At 46.8% G+C, this 23,408-nt stretch overlaps 1 protein-coding gene across 2 annotated transcripts in view; it reads left to right on the plus strand.

The window, feature by feature from the left end:
* LOC143336374 (tyrosine-protein phosphatase non-receptor type 14-like) overlaps nucleotides 1-23,408 on the plus strand; it is a 33,981-nt gene that overhangs the window by 1,975 nt on the left and 8,598 nt on the right. Inside the window, exons 1-13 of one of the 2 annotated variants that reach the window (XM_076756511.1) lie at nucleotides 4,310-4,403; nucleotides 8,359-8,760; nucleotides 10,911-11,086; nucleotides 18,693-18,790; nucleotides 19,485-19,552; nucleotides 19,960-20,030; nucleotides 20,140-20,227; nucleotides 20,326-20,414; nucleotides 20,547-20,634; nucleotides 20,830-20,912; nucleotides 21,079-21,139; nucleotides 21,828-21,906; nucleotides 22,911-23,380. In XM_076756511.1, coding sequence (XP_076612626.1) covers nucleotides 8,587-8,760; nucleotides 10,911-11,086; nucleotides 18,693-18,790; nucleotides 19,485-19,552; nucleotides 19,960-20,030; nucleotides 20,140-20,227; nucleotides 20,326-20,414; nucleotides 20,547-20,634; nucleotides 20,830-20,912; nucleotides 21,079-21,139; nucleotides 21,828-21,906; nucleotides 22,911-23,380 — 1,545 coding nt within the window. In that variant the 5' untranslated portion in view covers nucleotides 4,310-4,403; nucleotides 8,359-8,586. Of the gene's footprint in view, nucleotides 1-4,309; nucleotides 4,404-8,358; nucleotides 8,761-10,910; nucleotides 11,087-18,692; nucleotides 18,791-19,484; nucleotides 19,553-19,959; nucleotides 20,031-20,139; nucleotides 20,228-20,325; nucleotides 20,415-20,546; nucleotides 20,635-20,829; nucleotides 20,913-21,078; nucleotides 21,140-21,827; nucleotides 21,907-22,910; nucleotides 23,381-23,408 lie in introns of those variants that run through there. The other variant, XM_076756510.1, reaches the window with a different exon arrangement.

A 23,408-nucleotide genomic window follows, 5' to 3' on the forward strand; every position in this document is an offset into this window, starting at 1 on the left:
AGACCTCTTTCTCCGTCTCCAGATTTGAATTTGTGAAGCTCTTGTGATGCAAAATAAGGCTGTCTAATTCAAAGATTATAGATAACGTGCTTTGGTTTGACACGATAAGCCGATTAATGGCTTTTTTTGCATTACAAATATAATAACAAATTACGTTTATCAAGCAAAAGTGCCCAAAACATTGTGGTTTCCAGCTTCTCAGATGCGAGGATGCTCCGCTTTCATCACCGTTAATCACATCTATTTTTGACTGTTGGTCAGATAAAACAAATCAACGTGAAGATCTCACCTTGGGCTGTGAGAGGTTGCAATGGGCATGTTTCACCACGCTCTGACACTGCAGACTAAATGATTAATCAGCTAATTGAAAAATAATCAGCAGATTAATTGCTTATGATTACAGTCATTAGTTGCATCCCGGAACGCAATTATTCCTTAAGATTGTCATGTTAGTTTTAGCCCCTATAATAAAATAAATAATAGAAATAAATCAGAATTTTAGGGGAGCAGTAATTAAAAGGAAGTAATTAATGTACAATACTGTGCGAGCTGTGTTTTGTGTTTGTGTGTGTGTGTGTGTGTGTGTGTGTGTGTGTGTGTGTGTGTGTGGCGAGTGTATCGAGCCTTGCAGAGATGCTTCGGTCACAGGATCTGTGAGTTGTGTAAGTGCTGTGCTCTCTGGCAGCCGGGCAGACAACAACAGAGCAGAGAGCGTGCTGCGACCTGCCCAACTCTCCCACACTCCACCTTCGGCACCTTCCAGGTGCTGCAGGTGAGCTGTCAATCACTGTCACACGCCTCTCCCTCCGACCAGCCCCGAAGTTTGGAGGCATGGGACTTTTCCTGTGATGTGGCCGCACGCATGTTTTTCAGGAGGAAGTGTGCGTGCGATTTAGCCCACTTCTAATAGAGCATCAAGCCGAGACTTTTTCCATTTGATCTTGAGTTTAAAATGTGTGAATTTTCCTTTCCTCGCAGTCATGATGTGTGTGTGTGGTTGTGTGTGTGTGTGTGTGTGTGTGCAGCCGGATGTAAGCAGTAGCAAACCCCAAAGTGTTGCTGCTTTCATAGGCCTGTAAACTCAGTGCTGCTGAGGTCCCTGTTAGTGTTGGTGCCACAGGGTTCAGCTGTGAGAAAACACTCAGTGGCTTTCTGGTGATGGAGCATGTGTGTGTGTGTGTGTGGAGTTGTATTTGTGTGTGTGGTTGTGATGTGGTTCCCAGGAGAAGAAGGGGAGGGGGGGGGGGCATGGAAAATGTGAACAGCACTGTGGTTTGGCTGCAACAGACATGGCCAATGGTCCCATGTTTTTGTTGTTGAGGTGTAGAGCCGCCGCTATCAGCCTCACCGTCCGTGTTTACTCACTCCCTCCCTCCGTCCTCACCCCCTGCCCTCCTCCCGTCCTCCTGAGCAACTGTACCAACATGATAAGAGCCTGAGAAGCACCGGTGTCACAGCTCCTCTTCCCCCTCTGCCCTGATCTCCATATCCGCACTTATCTACAACTTTCTCATTCGGGTGCTGGGAATCACTTTGTGCGCGTTTATAAGACACACTAACACACTCGCATGTATTCACACACACACACACACACACACACACACTGCACTCTTCCTCCCAGTTATATCTCCAAACTCACCCTGCCTCCGTGCCCACAGTTCCCAGATTTCAGTGCTGCAGGATGAGTCGGCAGTGCTACATCATTGTTGGTTTGGAAAACCAGTCTCTGGCCAGTGTTAAGCTGCGCCCCTCTTTGATCCTCCCCCTCTTCATGTTCTAGTGACAGTGTTTAGACGGCCATGCCAGCCTCGAACACTGAGCATTCCCTATCTGGCACTGTCAACTGTGGCACAGTGCAGCAGCCCGTGAACGCATCTTTCTGTTATTTCCCTGCACTGGTTTTATGATATATAGCAGTACATGTGCTGTCAGACGTCCACTATCAATAACACGGAGCTGGAAAATCACATGATCTTATCATTTAATGGAGCATTTTATCCTCCCAAATCATGGTCAGCAGCTGTCGTTCTGCGTTCAAGGAGCAGAATCTTTTTAGATTTTAGATATTTCTTCTGATTTTATTTATGGCGATTGTTCTCCTTGCACACTAATAAGTCTGCTGCATCTGTCTGCACCCGTAACTCAGTCCAAACAGTAAGTGCAGAGCAGCAGATGTTGACAGATTAGCACTTACAAGAAAATGTGTTAAGCCGCTGCTGCAAAATATCTGGATGCACGACGCTCATCAAAGTCAGATAACTAACATGTGGACAGGTGCCTCTTACTGCACAGGATGGTACAAGGAATGTGCATGTAGTGTGAGGATTTCAGGCTAAGTTGTCCTCTGCAAGTGGAAGATATTGTGGGTCTCTTCAGAGCAATCCTGCATGCATTAAATTTTCAAAAAGGACCTGAGGTTGCAGACATTAATCTCTCCAGAGCAGAGCTTGTGTCCAATGAAAGATGTGGGATTCTGCTCTGTTTTCCATGTGTACGTTTCTGAATTAGGGTTACCTTTTAGCCCTTATGGTTTGCACCCCAGCCGAACCCCCTCATCTGTGCAGATGTGTGTATGTGTGTGTGTGATAGAGATAGCGAGGAGACACTGAAGGAAAGAGAGTGTGTGTGTCTACAGACAAGACTCCTTCGCTGTCTGGATGTCACCTCTGTGCGAACACTCTGCTCTATGTGTTGTCACTGCTCCTGTGCTCTCGTACAGTAGAGAGAATGTGTAAGTGTGTGTGCAAGTGTGTGTGTGTCTTTGTGTCAGAGATGGACAGAGAGAGAGAAAAAAAAAAAAGCTGGAAAGTGAAGAAGCAGATGCGCCTGTTAGAAACACACACAGTCTGGCTGCTGGCCTCCACCATCTGTGTGCAGCTGCTAATGTTTGTGTGTGACAGACAGTATGTTTGTGTGTGTGTGTGTGTGCGCGCAGGACTATGTGTAAGCAAGTAAGTATACAGTATATACTGTGGAATGTATATTTAGGTTCCTATAAGCTGAGGAAACATAAAAGCAAAGTTAAAAGTTTTTTTAGAAGGAAAACACACACACATGCACACACACACATGCACACACACACACACACACACACACACACACACACACACACACACACACACACACGCTTGCACACAGTCCTCTGGGTCAGACAGAACCACACATGGCCAAAGTGTCAGATAACAAAGAGGTGGTGTGTCCCGCTGTCCCTTAGGCATGCTGGGAGAACAATTGCTGTGCAGTGTGCATGTTCCCTTACTCCAGTGATCTTCAAGCAGTGGCTCGCGGCCCACATCCAGCCCAACAAGGCTTTCCATCCGGCCCACAGCAGGCCCAAGTGTCTATGATTCATGGTTGACCCATTCTAAAGAACCGGACTATTCTCCATCTCCATCCTCTCCACCCTGCGGACCCACCATCAAGCGTGCGATGTACTCGAGGACCCTGCTTTACCCCATGTGCTTTTTTCACATAGCACAAGACAACAGTTTGTGTTTTACTGCCAGCAGGATAAAGTCTGATCCAGGGTCAGCCCTCAGTAACCGCTGTCGCTCAGGTAAACTTCAGCTGTGTGCGTCCAGGAATGTGTTTGGACCCCAGAGCCGTATTTTCCCAAAGCATCTCACTACTGAGCCTGTCTTAGCTCCGCGGTGAGCCTGTGGGGTAACAGAGGATCAGAACCTTAAGAAGATTTCGGGAAACCTCAGACCAAATCTGGCTGTTTTGGAGCAGACGGTGTAATAGTATTTTCCAAATTCTTGTGTTTTGGCTCTGCTCGGCTTTGTCACCACATAGGACAATGCAGGAAGTGGCAGAAGTGTTCCGTGCTGACGACAGACTCTTCGGATGCTATTGGTCAACTAAAGGTTTGACAGTGGATTCATCTTTAAGTGATTTATCAAACAGAAATCTTCTCATAACCTGTAAATACTACTTGCTTTGCCCTCCGCTGCTGCGTGATCCAGGCCTGGTTCGGTCTCACAGACAAACTATGCGGGAGGAAGAGCGGTTACGAGCTGCGAGGCACTTAACCCGTTTGTTTTGCTACAGCGCTCATGTGTAACAGGAGGGGTGGAGGGGGGGTGGTGTCGCTATTTCAGACAGAGACAAGCAACAGAGATCAGATTGATTGAGTTACACACGCTACACTTGCGTCCTCGGCTCTTGGCGGCCTGCGTCTAATGGTCTTAGCAGTAGGCGACAAAGTGCTGTTTTGTTCCCGCTATTGTGTGGATGTGAATGGAGCAAAGCGACAGACGGGTCCGCCCTGAGACGGAGGGAGATGGATCACACGCAGCACCCAGACCAGCACGGGACTGGTCATTTAGCTTTCTTTGCGTTCATCATGTAAAAGTAATTCCATCAGATGGAACATTTCAGGTGTTTGTTGTGATTCCCTGCAGGTGAGCAACAGTCTGGTTGTGGTTTCGTTGTGTAATGCTGCCAGGCCGGCTGTGGTGTCTGTCACAGCTTGTTTTAGTTGGGTTATAATTCTCAGGTGGCCTCCGTGTGCTCGATCCAGACCTGAGAGGTGACTGGTAGCAAAACATCGCACCCCGAGGGGCAGACCTATGCCAACGTTGTTTTTTTTTAACACGTTTTAGATTCGTCTTTTGTCAGCTGTTGGCACTTATCACCCTGTCTGTTGCTTCACCTGTCAACCTCCCACATGGCACATAATGCAGTTTATAATAACAGGGCAGGAGTTACCGCTTCATTTCAGACGGCGGGGCAGGCTTCTCATTGCTAGCCGGTGACTGGTTTGGCCGTTAGAAAGGACACCTGCACCAGGTGCATTCAGCCAACTGCTAGCTAGCTTATCAAGCTAATGCTAGCTTTTAATGATTGCAGCTGACTCGTTTTAAAACGAGAAACCTTGAATATACCTGTGACAGCCACAGAACGGAGGCTAAAGCTAAATGTTCCAGGCAAAAGGTCAGCATCCTCACCAGCAGACGACCTGGGAATCGAGAAGCAGCGATGCTCTTCTAATGCAGCGTAGAGCCCACTAGTCCTAGTATTATAACATAACCCTGTTTGGGTGCTTAGCTTATGTACACTTGTCACTGTTAGCCTAAACTCTGATATAGTGACAGCCAAGGTAAACTGTGGCCCAACAAACTCATTTTATTAAATGATATACTCCTGGGAAGTAATGCTGGATTACTACTGTTGGTAGCTAGCTAGTTAGCTGGACATGCTAATGTAGCAGCTTGTGTTAGAGCAGATAAACACACCAGAACTTTTAAAGAATAGACCACCACTCCACACTATATTGGTCATACTACAAAACCATGCGTGTGCAGAAATCTGATGCCTGCTCTGCATTTACAGTTGCTAAGATATGATTGGTCGATCTACTGAAGTAAACCCTTTACAACATGCTGGGTGTAATAATCAGCCATCGCTGTTTGAATTTGTCATGTTGACATTTTGTGACGCACAAGCTCAAAAACGCTTGATAGTAATGAATCTGACGCCAGGCTCACAGAGACCAACCACATCTGAGAGCACATGCACAACTTCATTAATGTCAAATTGCTCAGTTAAAAGTACGCAGCCCTGCGAGGTCGGATGCATCTGCAGACGGTGCTGGAGGAAGGATACGCTTGTGGTGTTGTGGTTTTAAACACCCAGAAAAAAACAAGATCTCCCTTTTCTTATTTTCACCTTTTTGCCCCTCGCCACACCAGTCTACGGGCGTAAAGAAAAAAAAAAGCACAACAAAAGCTGGGAATGGTTTCATGTATATTTAGCTAAAGCTTGCTGCCCTGAAAAAGAAAAACAACCCTCTTCCCTCAGTTTTCCCTCTCGTTTTTTCTCCACGCCACAAAATTACAATGTGCAAATTCATAAACGTATACGCTGTTTTTGCACGCTGGAAATAAACACGACGGTCAGGAGAGAATGTTGCTGCAGCGCTGTAGCGGCGTTGAAGCGGCGTTTTTTTTTCTGTCGAGGAGTGGGTTCGCTCCCAAGCTATTGTCTGTCTGTCTGTCTGGCTTTACTCAACCGCACACTCCCAACCATGCCACTGATTACTAGTTTAGAGTTGCACTAACTGCTGTCTGGTCCTTTGGCTAACCTCCGAAGAACCTGGTGGGTGTGTGTGATCCTGTGTGTGTGTTTGCGGTGTTCCCTGTTCATGCATGTCTATGTTTGTACACTACACAGTGAAAGTATGCGTCTTTATTTGTGTCTTTGTGTGTTTATCTGCGTCTGTATACTTGTTGACAGTGATCTCGCAAGGGCCCGCGTGCTTGGGAACATTTCTCCAGGCATTTCGGGGAGGTTTTTACCGTCAAGCTGTGATGTCACTTCCCCTAAGCCCGAGCCGGGGGGGGGTCAGAGGGGGCTGCGGTTCGGGTCGGGTGACGGCTGGGGTCACCGTGGCCACATGTCCCAAAGCGAGGCTGATTTACTCACCCGTTGCAGCCCAGTTATTCAGCCGCTGTGGCTTTCTCGCTCGCGTTGGCATGAACGCCCAATGAGAAAACACACGAATAAGATGATGCCACTCCACAGTGAGCTGTCTCTCCGAAGGATTCAGGAGTTAGGAATGTGTTACGGCTCCCGGAGGGGCACGGCTGTTACAAAAGACGAGCGTGAAGCAAGTGTGATTCAGTTCGTACCAAACAACACGGCTGTAAGTCAGCACTTTGTAGCTTCTCGCCCTCTCTCATTCAAGACTCTCTCTCCCCCCCCCCCCCCCCCCCCGTGTCCCTGTCTCCCGCTCACTCAGTCTTGTCTCACACACACACACACGCACACACTTTCCTTCCTTGTGGTGCATACTTGTGTCAGGTGTGCTCTGTTTTTCCAGTCAGGGTAGAGAGGAATCTGGGCCGGGGTCCAAGCTGACTATCAACAGCACATTGCCAGAGCCCAGGACAAGAAGCAACACATCCACTCCATCTTTACTCCTCCCCCTTCTCCCTCTCTCCTCCTCCCACCTCCTCACCCCCCCCTTTCTCCTCTCCTGATCATTGGAGCATTGTCGTGCCGTATTTTGGTCTTTTCATTCTTCTGTTTGTGTTTTTTTCTCCTACTTACACACATTCTTTTCATTTTAATGCATTTTCCTGTTTTTTGTCTCCATCTTCGTGCTTTTTCCTGGAGTTTCTGTAACGCGTTGCCAGTTTTGTCTGTGACTTCTCTCAGTGTTTTTGCATTGAGGAGAGCTTCTTCTCTCCCTGCTTAGAAGGTGTGGAGCCTTTTTTTTTTGGTTTTGTGGTCTAGTTCCTGTCTAACAAGGCTACAAAGTGGCCACCACCCTTGAAATGACACTGCTTTTAGCTATTTGAATTAATTCCCGTTGACAGCACCGCATTATCCCGTAAAAGAAATCACTCTGTGGCTAATCGCCCAAGTTAAAGCTGGGTTTTAACCTGTGTGAAGTTTTTTTTTTTAGGTTTGCCTCTCAGTGTTGCATACTGTATACACTACAGGTGTGGATATATGAAGTAAATATGCTCGTATTTGTGTTGCCCTACTTCAAAAGCTCTTTCCTCATCACACACATGAAAGCTAAGAACTGATGACTAACCCAGAGATGTGTTCAAAGTGGTCCCTGAAGACCTGTGTCAACCTTAAAACCACAGTGTGTGTGTGTGTGTGTGTGTGTGTGTGTGCTGCTTATCCTGCAGTAACTAAACAGTTTTATGAGTTTGTTATCGACAACATGAACGTTTTCTGTTTTGTGGCATTAGTGGACAAAAAAGTGCGTGGGTGTGTGGAAGCATATGTGCCACCACCGCACGTGTGTGATCTTACATGCTACTACGCTGTATGCTACAATGTCTGGCACTGTGCTGCAGCCGGGCAGAGAGAAAGAGGGAGAGGGGAGATAAAAAGGAAAGGAAAGGCCTCCCACACAGGCAGATATGAGACTTAGAAGCTCCATTAGTTCCTCAAAGCCAGCTGCCGGGTTCAGATGGATGTCTGCGCTCGCCCGTTTGATGTCCATTCATCCATAGCCTCACATCTCTGCCTCTGTCTCCCAGCTTTGGCTGACGCCGAGCCTCGTGGGGCTGGAGAGAGCCCAGCTGCCATAACTATAGGATAAAGCCGTCTGCCACCGTGTGATTCCTGCCTCTGCTAACGTTATTGCCCCGCTGCTGTTATCGCCGGTGATTCTGCGAGCCTCGTCTGTTTTTCGTTTCTGCTTGTTTATGGGAGGCAGCAGGATGATAATACGGGGAAATATGGTGTGGGAGGGTTTGATAGGAAGAATGTTTACTGATTAGAGCACCATGTAGGTTTTGCATTCCTGTGGGCAAGTTTGAAAAGATTACACAAAACTCTGCAGATAGTTTCTTGTTATTGACGAATCCTCCTCTTTTTCATCTCCCCCTGCAGCACCCGTTCAACCTCCTCCTCCTCATCGTCCTATTCCTCCTCTCCGGACATCTTTGGGAATGGGCCAGCGCCTTGCCAGGGTGCATCTTTCCACCCGGTGGTGTGGCTGGCGTCGTGCGAGAGTGAGGAGGGCAGCGGCCAGGTCGTAGAGCCCGCCCACCCCTCTCTCCGCTTGCTTGCTCCCAACTGACTTTTGACCTTTGACTCAGCCGTGACCTCCAGCCAGCCATGCCCTTCCGGCTGAAGCTGCGGCGCACGCGGCGCTACAACGTCCTGAGCAAGAACTACTTTGTGACACGGATTCGCCTGCTGGACAGCAATGTGATTGAATGCACTCTGTCAGTGGAGAGTACGGGACAGGAATGTCTGGAGGCGGTGGCCCAAAGGCTGGAACTACGGGAGGTGAGGACAAGTCTTTTATTATGTGACCTTATAATAGATAATAATGACAATTGAATGGGAATGCTCAGAATACCATGATCAGCTGGTATCAGAGTAGCTGTTTGGTATAATAAGCCTTCATGATCAACAATAAAATGTTTAAATGGGAAGCCTAGACCAAAGTGTGTGTGTGCGTGTGTGTGTGTGTGTGTGTGTGTGTGTGTGTGTGTGTGTGTGTGTGTGTGTGTGTGTGTGAGATCGCCACGCGTCTCTCTCCACACCCCGTGTGTGTCTCCCTGCCCTCCGCTGTCTCTCTCCTGCAGAGTCCTTGTCTGTCTCTAACGAAGCATGGCTACCTCTGTCTTCTCTTCACTGCAGAAGAAAGAGACACTGCTCGTCCCCCCTGCGCCACTCCACCCCTCCTGTCCGTGCTTTCTCCCTTCTCCTCTGTTCCCCAGGTTTTCTTTACATTTCCCTCCATCAAGGCCGAACCACCACCTTGCTGTGCGCTCACACAGGTGGAGCAGAATGCGTCGTCTTGCCTCCGGACAGCTTCTTGTTTGATTCATTGTTTGCAGTGTGGAGTTGTTTTGTGTGTGCGTGACAGGGCAGTTTGTTCACACATCAGAGAAAGAATGTGTCTGTTTGGGTGACGACTGATTGAGTTTGATGAATACGTGTGTTTTACTGTGTGTCTGCGCCCGCCGGAGCTGCTGACAAAGTGAGACAGAGAGGGGCGGTGTACCTGTGCGTACTCACACAGTGTTGTGGTATTTACCAGGTGTCAGCGATGTTATAAATAAGGCGGTGTGACGCCTCAGCTTCATCTGCCGTCTGCCCCCGTGCATGCACGCCATCTCAGGACTCGGTGTGTGTGTGTGCGTCCTTCTGAGTTTTCATCTTTATTGCTCTACCTGAGGCCTCGAGTGTTTGTCTGTTTGCACGTGAGGAAGGAGTGTTTGTGGCCGTGCAGCTGCGGCATTACAACTTTCTTTACAGTAGAGAACAGGTGTGCTCACCTGTTCGTGATGAGTGACACACATACAGACATGAAGCCAGTGAAACACGGTTTTCTGAATTACACACCGTTAGTCATACGGGGGCTAAAACTGTAAGAATGTTTGACAGACTCGGTGAGATCTTTATTTAGAGACTGAAGCAGGGCAGAAAAGCCATTTGTGAGCACTGCTCGCTTACCCACAGATGGCAAATGGCGGCAGTGGCATGTTTCATAAATGACTGTCTCTCCCAAATTGCAGATGAGTGTGCGCGTCTCAGGGCTCTTGCATAGCCTGCAAGTATTGGTGTTTGTTTTGATAAGTGGAACGTGACAGGAAATTATATCATGCTGCGAAGGGCTGCATGTTGAAACCTGCACCAGATCCATTTAAACAGGATTTATAGTTTTGTGTCTAGAATGTCAAGAAACCGCCCCAAAGCAGATCAGTCCTGTATTCAGAGTTGAGCTGAAGGCTGATTCTCGCAGCTCGAGCTGTTTTAGATGAACTGTTCACCAGTTTGATGTTTGAACACATCGCTCGAGAAGACCTTCGTCGTGAAGCTGTTTCTGCTGTTTGCACAGCTGAATTGTGTTTAATTTTCAAACAGTGTGTGGATCTCTGGATGAAATAATGGGCGAGAGACTTAGTTTTCATTTTGATTTAGCGAGATTGGATGGTTGTCTATGTCTTCCCCCGCGGGCCAGTCTCTCTGGCAGCGAGTCTGCTCTAATATTTATGTTTAATAGAGTTACGCTGCTGACGTCAAAGGTTTGATCAGATTTGAAGGAGAAATATGTGCTTGTTGTATTTCAGCTGCTTGTTAATCTCCTCTCTGCTCTCCCCAGTTGTCCCAAATGTGTTTCTGAGCTAATTTCCAATTTCCCTCCTAAAGCCATTTCTCTCTATCCCTACAAACCCCCATTTCCCATCCCAATACTTTGCCTCCACCATTTGACACATTTCCTCCGTCTCCCTCTGGTCTCTCCGAGTCACTTCCTCCACCTCTTCATCCCTCTCCATCCATCTCATACAACTCATCCTTTCTTTGCTTCCCTCTCATCCCACTTCCTCTCTCCTCTTTCCTTTCCTTCTTGTCCTGTTTCCTTCATCTTCATCCTTTGACCTTCTGTCCCACACTGACCCTCTCTCTGTCTCTGCCCTTGGCTCCAGACCCATTACTTCGGGCTGTGGTTCCAAGGAAAGACCCAGGCCCCGGCCCAACGCTGGGTGGAGCTGGAGAAACCCCTCAAGAAGCAGCTGGACAAGTTTGGCAATGAGCCACTGCTCTTCTTCGGAGTCATGTTCTACGTGCCCAATGTTTCCCGGCTGGAGCAAGAAGCTACCAGGTAAAGACTCTGCAAACACCACTTACAGTATGTCAGACACCCACATACCTCAAGTGTGAGCTTATATTCACTCACAACAGCAACAATCTTATCTGCCAGTGCCTTGTAATTTTCCCCGCTGTAATCTGGAGTAGTGTAAAAACCATGCAGCCATAGCCAAAATGGCCCAGCTGGAGAGCGTCTGTGACGAGGAAGGAAATCTGGCATCTATCATTATTGCCATGGTACCACTGATGGAGGACATGCTGTAGGAAGGAAACACTTGCATCAGCGTAACTCTGTGCATTTTCAGCCTGTAAGGCTTCGTGTTTGCTTTGATTTCTGCGTGATCCATTTTATGTGGATACTCCGGCTCACAGACAGGTGCATTTACTGTGCTTCCACACCTCTGGATAGTGCCCACAGATGGCTGTTTTCCACTGTTTAGAGGAACAGGCGACCAATCAGAGCCAGGAACCAACCTGTCGTCTCCCTTCTTAGCTAGCGAGCGTGGATGAGATCGATGCCACGTCAGTCTAATTATCAGGATATGGTATATAGCAGCCATTTTCTCCCAATGCCACAGTGTTTGTGTGAGAGAGTGTGAATGAGCACCTTTAGCTTGCTGTGAAAAGGGCATCCAGGGGTCAGTGTGTAGTGGACAGTCTGCCATCTCAGATTCCACACACACACACACTCACTCTGCAGGTCTGCCTCGCACTGAGCTGGTGAATTTGCGGCTTCTGCTTCGCTGGATGTGGGAAAGGTCGACTGCAGGTCACAGCTTGACGTTTTGACGTAGTTAGTTTTAAGGTGTGTGCGTGTGTGTGTGTGTGTGTGTGGGAGAGTGTGTGAACCATTTGTGCTCTTGAATTTGCTGGTGTTTTTGAGAGGCGGGACTAGAGATTGAAAAGAACAAAATCATCGTGTTGCAGTGATTGGCCTGACGCACTCCCTGTGAAACTAGAGTGTGTGTGTGTGTGTGTGTGTGTGTGTGTGTGTGTGTGTGTGTGTGTGTGTGTGTGTGTCGGCAGGTTCGTTATACAGCAGCCAGGATCTGCTTTGGTAAAGGGATGGTATTCCAAGAAACCCCTGCAGGCTTTTATTGTGTGTGTGTGTGTGTGTGTGTGTGTGTGTGTGTGTGTGTGTATGGGGGGTTATGGGGTTGAAGGGGTTATGATGGGGCCTTAGGGGCAATTTAGGGAACAATGGTCTCCTCTTTTTCTCAAGCCCCCTCTCTTTCTCTGACAATCCCTGTACATAGTGTCACCCCTACTCCTTTTTATCAAGAGCAGATCTCCACATCACTCCAGTCCCACATTTCCAATCTCTTTCTCTTAGTCCCTTCGTCCTCCTTTTTCTTTTCCTCTCTCTCTCTCTCCCTCTCTCTTTCTCCTTTTCTGTTCAGTCAGGAATGTTGGCACAGCCGTCCAGCGTAGGAGGCGGACCACACATTCCTCCGAGCAGAAGTGCTGGGGGTAAAGGGGGTGGGGGATGTCTGGTTTACAAAACACACACACACACACACACACACACACACACACACACACACACACACACTCTCTCTCTCACCTCGCACACCTCGCACACTCCCCCAAGAATCCTCTCAGAAGCCAGCTGCAGCCCTGTCAGAAGAGTTAGTCACAATACAGCGCATTGTAAGAACATACGCGCTACCCGAGGCAAGCTCTTCCAAAAGCCTTTTTTCTTCACATCAAGACAATCCTCACAACTTGTTTGATGAAGTTCAAAACACATTATTTTTATCGCCTAATCAAGGGTTCACCAAATCTTTAAAAGCATGTTTCGCTCTCATAACTGTCTCTGCTTTCCTTTGAGGGCTCCCATCAATCATCGTGGCAAATGATAAAAGTTACAGCTGACAGCCCTCTTTTTAAAACGTAGGAGATTTATTGGCTGTCGGTGGATTTGGGTCAGATCCAGTGAAGCAGAGCTTTGTTTTTTCTTCACACCTGGTCTGATGAGAAGGGGGGAGGCAGGAGTCGGAGAAAAAATGACAGAGGCGAAGAGGAAGACAAGTGGGGACAGAGAAAGTAAAAGTTTGGCAGCAGGACTTGGCTTTGGGTTTGTACCTTGTTATTTATGTGGTCTCAGCTTGCTGCCCGCATGTGTTTTTGCTGGAACTTCCACATATTTACGTATCCGCATAGAATAGTATGTTTGTGCTTGTGTGTAGAAACGGAGTAGGAGTGAGTGTATTTTTTTTATTTTGGTGCTTTGATTTACTGTTTCACAAAACCCCTTTTAGAGGAAAGTCGCTTTTAGCATCAGAACATCACATCCTACTTTGCGAGCTTAAAATACATGCAGTTAAATTTGGTTCCAGCTGAGATGTAGGTCATTGGTGTTCGTTTTAGCAGCAATTAGTGTCGACGGTAAGAGGAGGCTAACATAGGACTGGGTTTTATAAATTCATCCAAACTGGTCGCCAGAAAGCAGGAAGAGTGTTGACTCTGTCTCGTCTGAGTAAATGAGATTTACTGAGAACGTAATGTGAGTTTTATAATGCGGTCAGGTCTTTGAAGTTCAGCGTCTGACTGATGTGTAACCTGATACGAGATCTCCCTCTCTTCTCTCATCCATTCATCTGTTTCTCCTTCCCTCTCTTCCTCCCTCCACGCAGCTGTGAAAATTACCCGGAGCAGGGGGCTAAAGTGTGTGTGTGTGTGTGTGTGTGTGTGTGTGTGTGTGTGTGTGTGTGTGTGGGAGAGAGAGAGAGGACTGGCTACATATTCACACCAGTAATCCAATCAAGAAGCAATTAAGGCAGCGATGCAAGATAGTTGGAGCCCATATGAACACCGGTAAACACTGATGAGTTCTCCATAAATCTTCAAATGCTCCTCCATCCAAATGTCTCCGTCCTTGCTTCTTCATCTCCACAGATTCTCTAAAGTACAAACTTTCTGGCCTTGAAATTTAATTCTCACTAAGTGTGAAACAGTGTTGAAGCTAATAAAAAGCAATGCCCTGGAGTGTGGTTTTGCAGCAGCATTCACACCAAAATGGGCAGAAGGATGAACCCCAAGCTTTGCAGATGAGCACTGGAGGATCATTAACCAGAATGGTCCTTCAGGGCACCCATATAAACCTGTAAATCCACATTGTATGGAGTGTTTTGCTAACCAGATATCCCACGCCACCTCTTTCTGAAAATCTTTGGATTTTACCCCACACACATCTTGCAGAAGGTGTGTGTGTGTGTGGCTGAAGCCTTCTGTTCCTTCTGGCTCACTGATATGAAGGTGGGGGGGGGGCAAAGTGGCCCACAGAGAGAAAGTGAGGAACCTAAACAGAGAGCTGTTGACCGGAGCGAGGCCAGCTGGCTCCAGCAGCCCCCAAGGCTAACAGCACCAACAGCCTTGAAATCCTAGCTCTGTTCAGCTAGTTATCGCACACACACACAAACACACACACACACACATACACAGTCATGTTTCCATCACTTTTGAGGACATTACAAACCTATCTATGTCCTTAACCCAAGTCTTCAACTGAAAATGTTATCTTTTACATGTGGGGACTTGCATCTTGTCCCCCAAAAAGAAGACAAAACCCCACAATGTGACTGTAAACAGATTTATGTTCCTACAACGTGAGTAATACACACACACACACGCACACACACACACGCACACACACACACGCACACACACAGCTGTACTCTGTTGTGCCCCTTGCTGATTCAACACATTTCAAAGTGAAATCCTCCTGCCTCCCACACAAGCCGTCTGGACCCATCCAGGGTTGAGGGGGTGATCAGGGTCATACCACTGCAGAGGTGGAGGGGGTGGAGGAGGCATATGGACACACACACATTCATGCATGCATGCACATATGCTCGCAGGCTTGTTGTCCAGGCCACTTGGACATCTGGCAGCGTGTCTTGAGCGGGGCTTGAACATGCGTGGGCATATAAAGGGCTCTTTGTGCCTGTGTGGCTGCCTGGAGTGCCAGCAGAGCACTCTGCCATGGCGGAAGTCACCAGTAACCGAGTGAAGAAAGCCCTACCTCATGTCTGTGTCTGTATGTTCACCTGTTATTACAGCATGGTGATGTCACTCTGACATACGTGCCAGGTGTGTGTCGTCTTTGTGGACACGTCTGGTCTATGCGGCTGGAATGTGACAACACTATAAGATGTGACACGGATATGAAGAATGTTTTTACGCAATGTGTATTTTTTTATTTACTGGTTTAAAAGGTAGATTCACCCAAATTCCATCACCATGTTTTCTCTGACGGTATCTCACCATGCAGATTTGCTTCTATTAGTTTAAGTTTTTGAGATTTGTGTTTCTGCTCCCATCCCAACGCAATAAAAGTGAATGGAATTTCATTTGCAGCGCTGAAAAATGACTTACGGCAATAAGTCTTTCCAGAAACAGCGTTCCCATTACACGGGATAATCCACAGACCTCACTGTGACAGCTTTCCGTAGAGCTATAGTCTCATTAAAAACAGTTGACATTGTGTTCTGTAGATCATCCAGAGGAATGGGACCAGGTAATGAACCAGAGGACAGATTTTAGATGTCATTTTTCAGTGTTGCCTGTGATGTTTTAAGCCTCATGCATTATTGGAGGCTTGTATTGCTTTACATTGAACATACATCGAAATTGAATGTTTTCTGATGTGGCTCATTGATAGAACTACACAGTAAGCCTGTTTTTTACCAACATTATGAATCTCCTAATGACCAAAAGAACACCCATTTGCTCATACTGCAGTAAATATCTATAGAGTGACAGTTAAAGGCGTCTAACCAGAACTTCAGCCAGTCAGTCAGCCAGCAGCTCACTGTATCCTCAAAGTAAATTTGATCATTTGTCTTGCTATTAAACAAGATGGATGGGAAAAAAACGAGTCCAAGATGAATCAAAACCTTGTACTGTAGTGAAATTCATGAAGCAACTAAGAGGTTTTAGGTACTGTGATACTTCAGTATGTTATTTTAGGTGGATAATTTATCTCTATATAGGTTTTAGGTCATATTGCCCACTCCCGAGTTGTGCCGCCATACAGAAAACTTCTTTTTTTTGCTCGATAATTTTACCTCTTTGGGCCTCTGAAAAGTACTCAAATAAAACAAACTGAACTGGCCACAACATGCAGACATACGCAACTTGTGTACAGGGTTCATAAGTAGACCAAGGTTTGTTTTAAGAGTCTGACGCCTCAAAGGTTGGGAACCGCTGTTCTATATGGTGTTTTGTGGCTCTTCATGAGGAGCACTCTGAGACCGTCCTTCACTGCCTTCCACTGTCACGCTTTCACTTGTTCATAGTTATTTCAACAGTTTACTGTCCGCCTCTCCACCGCTGTCCTCGCATATGTATAAACACCATCATGTTGTTACCATTGAACCTCAGAATGAGAACCAACCGCTGCCAACCTCAACATTTCCCCAGACCCCATATGGAGAGCGCTGGGAAAACATGGAGAGTTTGTAAAAACAAAGTCCACAATCATTTGAAGGGTTTTGTGTCCCGCGAGGCTCCTCCCCTCCAGACCGCATCAGGCTCCTCCCCCCCGATGCAGCCGCGGCGGTTAGGGTTGGCTAATTAGAGGGTTGCCACGGGAACGGAATGGCAGCTTAGCCAACGAGTGTAATGACAGGGTGAGGGAGGAGGGCGGGGTCAGATTATAGGCCCGAGAGTATGCTGAGTGGAGCTCAAAAAAGAAGACTGAGAAGAAGAGGAGGGGGGGGGGGTGTGAGGAGGAATATGAACATGAAAGATGTGAGGAGGTGAAGGAGAACACTCTTAATAATACAGAGGGAGCTAATGAATCGACGAGGGGGAGAGAAAACTGAACTGACTCCATCTGATGTGTGTTTTCAGCGTGTTCGAGAGGAAGGCCGAGCGAATGACTAAGCATGTCGAGCTCCGTGGTTTCCACATAGACGTTTGTGTACTCTGGCATGGACCTGTCCGATGTGCGCCTCCACTCAGAGCTCTTTCTGGCTGCGTGCGACCGCGTGCACACAACAGAAAAGGTGTCTCACGGCCCACATTGGAAAGACTCGGCCTGCGGTCACCATGGCAACAAACAGGAAACGGGGCGCGAGTTTTTATGCGGCCGAGCCCGGTCACCCTGACAGTTCCCTCTTTCCTCCTGTGTGGCCACTCCATTCTTCAAAAGACAAACATCCAGTTGGACCACAGCTAAAAGTGGACAAAAGGAGCTCAGACACTGAAGGAGCTCGGTGTATTTCGGCCTCTTGGTTTTGGGACTTTTACCACGTTGTGTGAAGGCTGCGAGCGGTCTCAACAGTCTGAACAGTGTCATCATATCAGCTTACACTTGGCAAAACCACCACTGCCCAAAACCACAGAGCAGAGTCCCCCGTTTGTCTCACATTCACACAGCAAATACTCTCTTTTGTCCAGCTTGTGTTGGTCCTACCTAAGATTAAACTCAGGCCTGATTAGCATCAGCTCCATGTAACATGCTTTCTGTTGGCTGAAATTTAACAGACTCCATAAACCATAATGTTTGGCCCCTGCTGGTATACATTTGGCATTCCTCTCAACTCAGAAATGACTCACTGGTATTTCAAATAGAGGTGATTCACTCATTCCTGCAGCAGGCTTCTCTGGCATTGTTTGAAGCGGCTAATGCCGTTGCCAATACCGTCTTGACGCATTCTTTCTGTTGCACAAACCAGAAGCAGAAGAATATGTCTCCCTGTGGTGTCTCAGGGGATGTTTGCAATCCTTCAGTTGCTAATGATCAACGCTGCAAGCACAGCTCTTCTTACTTTCTTTGGGTAAATGTTTCGAGCTGAAACCCATCATGTTTTCCAACACGATTTTATATAAGTGGTGTTCAGAGACAGTGTGGCTAGTTGGAAAAATAACATTAACCACCAACCAAATTCTGGTAAGTTGAAAAGCTAATATGCTACCACCCACTGAGTGAGATTTTTATTTTTTTTTGCACAGTTTAGCTTGTAGAAAGGCTGTGTTTGCAGTTTGAACAAGACTAGGAGTCTGCTGCCATGCTAATAGCTCTGTGAGGCTGTATTTAGGCACAGTGCTGCTTAGTGCTAATTAGCAAAGCTTAGCATGCTAATACACTAAAGTGGTCAACAAGGTAAATGTTATATTTGCTTCACATCAGCATTTTGATACTGTCACTTTGTACATGTTAGCACACTGATTTTAGTGTTCATGCTACGTTAGCATCATGCTAGCATGCTGCTAAGCAAGTAAAATGTGTATCACATTTTAGTTTAGCGTTTTAGCATGCTAACCATTGCCAATTAGCACTAAGCACAAAACTGATGGCAGTGTCATTAGTTTTGAGGTAGACCTACGGTATTTGGACAAAGTGACCCCTCCACAAGTTGTTAAGACATTTCACAAGAAACATAAAAGTCAACTAGAGGAAAAGTCAGGGAGTGACCAAAAACTGAAGAGAATATCATTAGTTTTCAGGTATTTGGCCATAAACCAAAGCATTGGGCAAATCTGGTCTATAAATCATCATCATCATCATTATTAAAGTAAAACATCTCCAACACCAGCGTCACACCTGAATAGGATCCTATAACATCTCAGCTGATGAACGCTTCCTTTCTTTTTTCCTTCTGTCTTCCTAGGTATCAGTATTACCTGCAGGTGAAGAAGGAGGTGTTGGACGGACGTCTCCACTGCTCAGTGGAGCAGGGGATCAGACTAGCGGGCTTAGCAGTACAAGGTACACACACGTGCATGAACAAACATCCCATGTGAATAATCTACCGGAGGGAGACAGGCAGCACAAGAGAGACAGAGTGAGCTCAAACTCACACTTTCTCAGGTCATCTTGACTTCACTACCTAATATGGCTGCATACCACTGGGAGAGCCCAGTCCACTTGAGTTCCTATGGTATCAGTCTTGACACACACACACACACACACTCACATACACACACAACCTCACTCCATCTCCTCGGTCTTGTTCCTGGGTGCTGTCTGTGTCTCAGGGGGAATGTAAACAGACAGTTAGCTTATCGCTTGTTCCAAGGTTAGCCTTGGTAGCATCAGGAAGACCCTTATCTGTCAGCAGAGAGGATCCTGCGCTACACTTCCCGTTGTCTGACAGACAGCGCAGATGTAGTCAGGGTGCACTCAGAGGCTCTATCTGGAGGCCTGAGCATGTTATGGAGATGGTGTGCAGGTGGGGTTGTTACTGGTGTGTTGTTGACTTATATTTCTGTAACACACTCCGTGTATTTACAAGAATGTAACTTGCTAGCTAATTAAGCTAACAAGTAACTTCTGGTTACTCTGAAACACACTCCATTATAGGTGATGCGACTTGCAAACGTTACATTCATACACAATAAAAAGGCTTCAGGTTGTGTTTTACCTCAAAGATGAGAAATCTACATGTGTTTCTGTTTTCCAGCTGACTTTGGAGACTTCACTAAGTTCATGTCTCAGGACTTCCTCAGGGAGTACGTGCTCTTCCCAGTGGTGAGTCCTCAAACCTTCGCTGTTCAGATATGTGCTTGTGTCTCGGAGTGTCGCCTGAAGGCACACATTCTTGTGTCACCTGTGTACTTCCTCCCTCTGCGTGCCTGATTGACAGGCAGACGACAGAAACAACAAACAGGAAGCTGCGTGGCAGAGATAAAGATCTAGTGGATACCAAATGTATTCCATTGATGAAACACTCTTTAACTCTGTTCCTTTGCCGATTACTGTATGTGCTCTTCATTGTCACACCACTGACTGCAGTTTAGCTGTAAAGCAGCTTGACAGGGTGTTTGAGAAAGAGAGTATGAGTGTTTTCACCTTGTCATCTCTCTATCTTTAATCCTCCATCACTTTTTGCCTCCCTCTCCTTTTCCGATCCTCCCCCTCCTCCTTTTCTCTGTCAGAACTGGCATAATGGAGAAGAGGTTCTGGAGGACTGGACCCAGAAAGTTGCTGAGGAACACAAGAGTCACTGGTACTGTCAGCTTGTTTTTATACTATTTGTTTGTGTGTGTACACCTGAAAAAGCTTCAGAGACAGAGATACATACCTAGTGCCTGGTGCTATATCTGTCTGCTTTGCAGTCGAATGCAGACCGCAGAAGCAGAGCTGCTGTACATCAAGGAGGTGGAGAAGCTGGACGGCTTTGGCCAGGAGAGCTTTCCTGCTAAGGTAGATAAAATAGATGTCACCTCAGCCCCCTGCAAAAACACACACCTCTACAGAGAAGCCAATAAAAAGGCTTTGCTTACGAATTCTTCTCCTCACAGGACAACTACACCAATGATATTTTCATCGGTGTGTCCTTCATTGGGGTGTTTGTCAAACACAGAAATGGCAGGTCCATCATGCTCCACAAGTAAGTCTCCCCCCTGTGTTTAGCTCATTTTGCCGCCTGTATGAATTTTGGGATAACACAAATAAAACGAATATGCAAGAAAATATGTGTGGGAAAATTCAGCCCTTGCGTGCATGTTTGTGTGTGCGACAGGTGGAAGGACATCGGCACCATAGCGCACAACAAGTCAGCCATCACAGTGGAGATAACGAGCCGAGACGACACCATCATTTTTCACATGGTGAGTGTTGTGTCTGCAGGTGGTCTCAGCACACACACATGCTTTACACAAGGTTTCCAGTGGGAAGTTAAACAAAAAAAAAAAGCACTTTCTCAGATGTCCCTGCACAGAGGCACATACACGGGCTCTTGATTTTCTATAAATACAACTGTGTTCATTTGAAATATCAGTGTTTTCCTCTGTTTGTATCTGCAGGAGGACATGGAAATGGCCAAGTACATCGCTCGTCTTTTCACGGCCAGACACAAATTCTACAAACAGAACAAGATCTGTGCAGAGTGAGTCTCGAGGCCAGCAGAGAGGCCAGCTGAAGGCCATTAAAACACTTATTTGTCCAGTTTTATCAGTCTTTTAGAGTTCACCAACCTTTTGAAGGTCATGGAAAAAATGTAAACACATTGTGTGACATTGATTTTGTTACTTAATGTGTTTGTTTCTCCTTAGACCCACTCATTCACCTGCACCAATCAGGAGGAGACCCACCTGGACCCACCGCATATCTCTGGTACATTTGCTTTTGGTTCAGCATGAGCGGTTGTTGCTCAGTGGTTTGACACAGTGCTGTTTATTATTGCCTCTGGCCTTTATAAATGAGACGAGAAGCCAGGAGACAGAGGGAGAATTTGGTAGGGAAGACAGAAACAGCCGTGGTTAGAGATCTGACCCCGTTCTCCCACTCAGGCCAGCTCTTAATTGTGCCATGGAGCCTTGGTTTTAACGTGCGTTGGTGGTGTGGTGGGTGTTGTTGGAAAGTTTGCAAGGGTGTTGCTTGGTCTGATTTCCGGTGCGACAATGAAGGCAGTGATTTGTGCTTCTCCCTCCCTGCTGGCCAGACAATGGCTCGGCTAAATGTGGCACAATAGCTGTTCAGTCAGTCAACTGGAGTGCTCAGATGTCTGTCTGGAGAACCGCAGGCTTTGGCGTTTGACAGCTTCACAGCCTTCACAGTAGATCTAAGTCGTCACAGTTACCTGTTGTTTAAACTTTAGACAGGAAGAAAGTCAAGTAACAGCTTTAATTTGTAATTCAGAGAAAATTAAACCTATTAAATGCCATTGTAAATGAGCAAAAATTGCAGTGTGACACTTAGAGGTTGTTTAAATATGTGCAGATGGTGATGATATGCATAATGTACAACAGTTACTTTACACGTCTAAATTTAATTTTCTGTCTAAATGTGTTTCTTTATTCAGCCGCGGCCCCAGTCCTGTAACTTCCAGTCAATGCATTCCCAGTATGGAGAGCATTATCAGGACACACAGAGCTCTCAAGGTAAACACACACACACACACACACACACACACACACACACACACACACACACACACACACATTTAGACTAAGTTTCAGCCCTTCAGGCTCACTGCTTTGACCACAGTGTGATTTAAGATCTCAGCCTTGATATTAACTGAAGCATTTGAATGGAGCTAATTGTGTCTTTCCCATCAGGCGTGTGACTCACAGCCCATTTGTATTTTAACAATCTCCCAGCCAATTAGAGCCCAGCGTTTGGGATGCCGAGCAGTGACCTCATTTGTGCTTCGCTCTTTCATTGACTCGTTCACACACTCAGTCTTCCTTATAATCCGAAGTGCTTCGCTCGCGTCGGCCCGACAGTAAAACGGAGCAAGTGGAAAAACATTCTGGGTGTGCTTCTGTGCGTGGGTGTGATTCTGTAGTGTGACCTCAGGCATCACACTCCGTTTTGTGTGGATGGAGATTATGTATGTCTGCCTGCTTGTGGGTTTGAGATAGTTTCACACGAGAGAATGCTCTGTTTGTTGAATAAAGATGAAGAACATTCATACCGCCGTCTCCTTCATGATGGTGGGAACAAAATATTCCAAATCTATCCTCTTCCAAGTTGGTACTACTACAACTACTACGACTGAGAGGACATTTTTAGGATTTTTTCCATGGTGGTTAGTACTGCAGTGCAAACAATTACCCAAGACAATGATCATTCTTGCCACATTAGAATCAGGTTTGCTCTAAAGGACAAACAAGGATTTTTGCTCAATTTGGTCCCCCATCCGTTTCATAATTTAATTTTCCTGATTTCATTTAATTTATATACTTTCCTTTTGATTTTCTGTTTGTTTTATCAGTTTGAACACTATCTTTTACTGTGTGGGTTTGTTCTGTTCTGTATTCTGTTGTATTTTTTGGAAAACTGAAGTTATCTATAAAGATACATCATATGAAAAAAATCTGAAATCTTATAAAAACATCCTCCTTTTTTTTTATTATTTCTTCCCTCCTGTTTTGATCTTTAGACAGTATCTTTCATGATGACCCCTATTGCAAGTCAGAGTCCAGTCTGGACCGCTGCCCGGTGGACTTTCCCTACCGAAATGGTACCGTGCCCAATGGAAGCATGTACAGCAGCCCCAGCCTGAGCTCCCTCAATCATTCCCAGACTTTCGTCCCGCCCTCGCCCATGTCCTCCAACCTCAGCATCCCTGGCAGTGAGCTCATGCGCCCTGACTACATCCCCAGCCACCGCCACAGCGCCATCATCGCTCCGTCCTACCGGCCCACGCCTGAGTATGATGCCGTCATGCGGCAGAAGCGGCGCATGCTCCCCGCTCACCATGACCTCCACAGCCAGTCGCTGCGCAGTCTGAACATCAGTAATGCGTGTGCTTACCGCCAGCCTGAGGCCCTGGTGTATAGCCAGCCAGAGATGAGGGAGAGAGGCCCTTATCATGGCCTGGGGCCCAGCCCGGGACAGTACACACCACAGGTAGAGGCGGATGCTCTGCGTTTGATTA

The sequence above is a fragment of the Chaetodon auriga genome, chromosome 18 (assembly GCF_051107435.1).
Source record: "Chaetodon auriga isolate fChaAug3 chromosome 18, fChaAug3.hap1, whole genome shotgun sequence".
In the NCBI taxonomy this organism is placed as follows: domain Eukaryota; kingdom Metazoa; phylum Chordata; class Actinopteri; order Chaetodontiformes; family Chaetodontidae; genus Chaetodon; species Chaetodon auriga.